The 5769-nt window shown below is 51.6% G+C and overlaps 1 protein-coding gene across 1 annotated transcript; it reads right to left on the bottom strand.

The window, feature by feature from the left end:
• Positions 1-2726: 2726 nt before the first annotated feature.
• Positions 2727-5769, bottom strand: CSUI_008049 (uncharacterized protein). Its single transcript, XM_068068188.1, has 2 exons — positions 5082-5769; positions 2727-4470 (listed from the first exon to the last, which is right to left on the bottom strand). Exons 1-2 carry the CDS (start codon positions 5194-5196, stop codon positions 3716-3718), a joined length of 870 nt encoding a protein of 289 aa, XP_067919833.1. The 5' UTR covers positions 5197-5769; the 3' UTR covers positions 2727-3715.

The raw sequence follows: 5769 nt of genomic DNA, 5'->3' as shown, positions 1-5769 counted from the left end.
GAGAGAGAGACAGAGAGAGACAGGTTTCTCTCCTTCTCTGTTTCTGTCTTCTTTTCTTCTCTATCAAACTCTTCATCCATCTCTGCGTAGAAAAGTCAGCATCTACCAAGCCGATAAAGAAAGAGGAAAGAGAACGTACCAATGTCTCTAACTCAGTCACTAAGTGAGAACACATTAAAGAGAAAGGCAGCTTAACTTCCTTGCCTCCTCACACCTCGTTACTATGGACGAAGACGCCACCATATACACGAAGTACCTTCTCCCGTCTCTCAATCTCCTGTCTCTACTTTGCTTTTCTTGATGATGACAGTGGCGGTGGCTTTTCTCTTCTTTTCTTTTTAATCAAGACATCCATCACTCCTACTCTCTATGTACATGGAGAGATGTAGATAGATAGATTAAGGATAGATAGGTAGATAGATAGATAGACAGGTAGGTAGAGAGATGTTTCACTTCGGTAATGAAGCTCTCAGTCTTCACATTCCTCTATTGGCAGCTTCTGTCTCCACCTCCTTTCCTCTCTTCCCCCTCTTTCTTCTTTCCTCGACCGAACTACCTTTCTTTCTCCCTTCTCCCATCCTCTCTTCCGTCTAACATTCTTTCTGTCTTTCGACTTTCTTCGTATTTTTGCTGTAAGTACAGTAGTAGTAGTAGTAGAAGAAAGACTGTGTGTGTGTGTGAGGCTGTTTCGAGTTGATGTATGGATTTGTGTGTGTACGATTACTTCTCTAGCGCATGTCGATCATAGCCAATAGAATGATTTAGGATGAGATACAAGAAACTCAGTGTGGACGAATGGATAGGGGGTGGTCCTGGGTATCTTTTTTCTTTCTCTTCTTCGATCTCATTTCCTCTCTCTCTCACTTTCCTCTGTATGTAAGAGTGTCTCCGATCTCATTCAATAAGAACAAGACTAAGGAGTCACACTCTCTTGTCAAAACAAACGAAGTGATCACACTCGGTCACGCTAGGTGAGATGCTGCGCTCACTTCAGCATCTTTGTTTCATACGTAGGGAGATCGAATCTTCCTCACCTCAGACAAAGAGAGATAGATAGGATTCTCACCAGACAATATGTACACGCCCAAACATATCTATAAATATATATACATACATACACATATATATATATATACGCACTTAGACTTACGAGATAGTTTACAGATGTGTGTGTGTGAAGAGTGGAATGGACTGCTTCGGATACGTATGTAGAAGGTATATTATAGGTAGATAGATGTACATACACCCCGTATTTGCATAGGGCGGAGGTGTGGTGAATGACTCCTATGGATCACTCGTTCCTTGGATGTAGAAGGGATAGATGGGGAATTGCTAGATGAACAAGTGGCTGTAGAAGAGTGAGATAGTCTTATTCTTCCATGCTCCACTACCAAGAAAAATAAGAGAGAGATAGAAAGCAAAGGTTCTTGGTCCGGCGCGCGGCAGGTGCGCTCAGCGCCCAATCCCGCCATTTTCCCCGGGGCGATACCGGCGAGGGAATTCAGTAGAAGTATCCCAACACAACTGACTTACGTATCGTAACACGACTGACCACCTCCCATTACCTTATTGGGTACACAAAGGAACCAATGGAAAACCATTGGGCCCGACACAAGCTTCCATAATGCGTTCCTCAACGCGCGTCACATCGTACTCACATAGTACTCGCAGCACCCAATAGATCTGTAGGGATGCGTAGGAGTGTCATCGTCATTCATGACAGACTATACGCCGGCACTCCCACCATGGACCCGCGTGAAATCCCCTGCGGAAGTCGCCTCGTTTCCCCAGCCGACCCCAGGATGACCGAACAGCGGTCCATCTATCTCCAGGCAACTCTATCGAGGATATTGACAGGAGGTCGAGGCGCATTGTCTCAGGACAGGCCCCGATCGCCAGCTGTTCGTAACGCGAATCCGGCTGTAGAAGCGGAGCACGGAAAATTTGGTACACGGCTGCAAGGGTCCTGGTGTATCGGTGCAAGTGCTTAGGACCGGCTGTCTTCGATGTGATGATTAGTGTCAGTGACCAAGACCAAGAAAGCAATGGCAGTTGAGAACTCTCCTTTGACTGTATGGAGGTGGTGGCGCATATTCGCCAGTAAAATGCGGCGGCTAAGACCTCTAGGAGTGGTCTTACTATGGCGAACCCTGTGTTTCGAGGGCGCAACTCTATCAATATCCTCGGGGCAGGTCAATTCTACCTACTCAAGCACGGGCTGGCATCGAGAGTTTAACCAGCGACCAGAGCGACGACGCGAGACCCGTCGTGGCGGAGAGGGTACCCGGACTGTCTTGGTCTTCCTTCTGGTCTACCTGCAGTTCCTCAGCGTGTCCTTTGTTGTATGCACGGACGGAAGATCACAGTCGCACCAAGCGGTGAGGTCATGTGAGCCTCTTCGTCTCTTTCGTGACGTAGATGCCTGTTCGTCTGCAAGATCAAACCACGGCTTCCGCCATTATCCTGAGGCGTTCACTATCCTGAAGGTTAGACAATCGTTCATACAGAGGTAGGGAGAACATTCACGGATCTTAGTCAGTATAATGGAAGCTTCAAATTTCTACAGAAAAATAGAACGCACACTCGTAATTCTACTCTCTCTATTGGACCGTCTTTCTACGTGTACATCATAGTCGCAGTCGTAAGACCATTGCGCCGTCTCACGTTGAAACTGCCAGTCTCCGGCAATAGCAATACAGGCCTGTGCCTACATGTAGAAGTGTATAAGGCCATTCATACACATATGTATTCAACTAGGTGCGAGAAACTATTCTCGTAGGGTCCAGAGTGCGGTCTATGTACTTCCACGCTCACGCACCACCCCGATTGCTACCAAGTGTACTCTCTAGCATAACCATTCATGGAAAGAAGCCCTGGTATACAGGCTATCATGATATTGAAGCTACCTAGAATTAGTGTCTTGACCTATCTACTCTGCGGGGGGTCCAACGGCAGCACGGAACACGTGTCTCTCCCGTCGGGCGACTTGCGACCGGCACGTAGTGCTGAACGTGGTAGAAGTGCTGGGCCGCTGGGCAAGGTCAAGTGTCTTCACACCGTAGTACCTGCGGGTAAACGAGGACGGTGTGTTTTGCTTCTCTTCCGTCGATTACTTCCCCTCCACATTCATCCCGTCTTCCTCTTTCGCTGCCTCCTCTGCCCCCATATTTAGAGGGGGTTAGTATCAGGCACTGTTTGTTCTCATGACCCAAAATAAAATAGCCCACATGAAATTCAACACCCCGCTTCCACTCACGGCGTGTTTGCTTCTCCTCTCCCATGCAAGTTGAGTGACCTGCCGCGTCTTCTAGGCCTCCTAAACAATCTCGCCGCGACCCAGATTGAGTCGCGTCAGCCACATCTTGAAGTATACAAACGATGTGACGAACAGCATCACCGCGCCAGCAGCTGCAAGTCCGATCCCGGCAAACGTTAGCGCTTTTTCTATGTCTAGACCTCCTAGGGCTAAAAGGACCAATCCTGCCACCGACAGCGAAACTGTGATAGCCACGAGAATTTCCATGCGTACGCGTCTACGGCGAGCTAGCAATTGCTTTTCCCTCACTAACGGATCGGCTACAGGATTCTTCGGCACTCCCTCGTCACCCTCTGACCCAGCTCCACCAGACATGAGCCCCTTGGCTTCCTCATCTCCACCAGACTTCAACCCCCCCGTGGCTTCCTCCTCTCCACCAGCCATGGCCCCCCCCGTGGCTTACTCATCTCCACCAGCCACGGCCCCCCCCGTGGCTTCCGCATGTCCATCAAGCGTGAGCCACGTTGGTGTATCTACTCCATTAGACATGAGCCACTTCACTGCAGCATTCTCACTAGACATGAGCCACCGTAGTGCATCACCTCCACCAGACGTGACCCTCGTTGCTCCATCGTCTCCTCCAGACAACTCCGTTTCCCCATCACTAGCAGACGTAAGCCTCGCTTCCTCATCTCCTGCTGCCGGGTCTTCATTGGGCTCGGAGTCTACCCTATCAGATGACGATGCACTATCGACCGACCCATAGGCCCCAAGGCACTTTTCTACGGTGAATAAATCGTCATTCTCAGTGTCTCCAACCGGGCTCCCTGCAAGCTTGCGCGGTGTCGGTGTCACTCCCAAAGACAATCCCCCGTGGACTGTACCGCGTGCTCTCAATGCCCCGAGACACTCGATGAAGCGAATTGCCACTAAAGACATTAAAATAATACCTAAAGCTGCCGCAACAATTGAGACCTTTGACGCCGTGTGCCGCCTGCTCGAGACAGAACGCCGTTCACCGAATAGGCTTCTTGTCCTACTCCTTGCTGCTCTCTCATCTGAAAAGTTCTCTTCCCCCATAAGTGTCCACTTCTCTTCAACCGCGCCGACGCTGGTGAGAGTGCCTGAGTCCACAGCCATTTTCTTCCCGTCGGTAATTCCAATCGGGCGAGCATTTTCTGCTGCGTCCGCTCCTGGATTTGTCATTGCTTTACCTGGAAAGTAAAGAGAGACAGTGGAGGAAATTGTGCACCAGCAGTCGTGCAGGGATGCCCATACCTAGGAAGAAAAGCAACACAGGTAAAAAATCTGTGCCTACCAAGCAGGAAAGCAGCACCTGCTGGGGTACGGCCTCGTTCCATTCGCCGGTGGCTGCGTGGGTGGGGTAGCCTACACGGGAAGGATCCCCGGGCTCGCGGGGGCCGCTGAGTTCCTAGTGTGGACGGCAGGCCACGATCAAAGGAGGATCAATACTCACTGACACTCATTCTTCTCAACTCCCCATACCGTTGCTCACCCTTGGCAGACCACAGTCCGTCAGGTGTCGCTAGTTTTGCCGGGACGCCAGGCCCTTGTCTCAGGCTACCCGCTATCGGATACGGGGTCGCTCTACAGGCATGTGAGCTTCCATAAATCCTCCCCTGCTTTTTTTGGCAACGTCCGTGTTGTCGCTCTCAACACCATCGTTTCTGTGAGTCGAGACAGGAAGAAATGACAGATGCATATGATAACTACGAATTCTGCAGATTAGCTGACCAGCGGGGGAGCACAGCAGCGCGCAGATCGTGAGCTCGTTTTGGCACATTCCTCAGCTGAGGTCACTTACGAGTGTCACCCTGGCAGCCCGGCCCTGTCGGACTACCCGGACCATCACATGCCGTCAGCATCTCGTGGACCGCCCTTGGCATGCTGGCACTTTCAGTAGTGGAGCTGCCGCACATGGTCAGCTCTTGGCTGTCTGCGTCAACGCGCTTGGGCTGCTCGTTTTCTGGAAGTTTGTGCCTGTCGGCACCACCAGTTTGGCTGACGCTCGCTCATTGCGGCCCAGTGGGACTACCCGCGTTGTCACCTCCGTGCCAGTTGCTGAGTGCCCTCATGGCGGTTCGGCGCTTTGAGGATCTGTCCAGACTGCCACGAGTAAACAACTGGCGCTGAGCGTCTACGTTGTTGCTCGGTGCGTCTGCAGTGGTCCCGTAGTCTCTTGGCGTCCCCATGGCGTTGCGACTCTTCAGGGCCGTCTGAGTCAGTCTGTCTTCCATCGGACTGGGAGTTTAGCAGCCTGCGCTGGGTCACTTCGTCGCTGCCGTCCCGGCTGGACATGGGTAGATAATGAGACACTGAGGATCCGGCGTAGCACGAGGAGTCAGGAATGAGGGGCCCAGTCGCCAGTGGCCGGATCGTCGAGTGACGCATGTCATCGTTTGTCACATAGCTTTCGAACTGCAAGAGCAGTTGCCACCGCCGCGGGGCGGCCTCCTCATTGCCTGTGCGGATGGCTCTGAGGATTGCCCGAC

Source organism: Cystoisospora suis (genome assembly GCF_002600585.1).
Source record: "Cystoisospora suis strain Wien I chromosome Unknown contig_4398, whole genome shotgun sequence".
NCBI lineage: Eukaryota > Apicomplexa > Conoidasida > Eucoccidiorida > Sarcocystidae > Cystoisospora > Cystoisospora suis.
The sequence above is the reverse complement of the archived record's forward strand: the minus strand, read 5'-3'. Positions and strand labels throughout refer to the sequence as shown.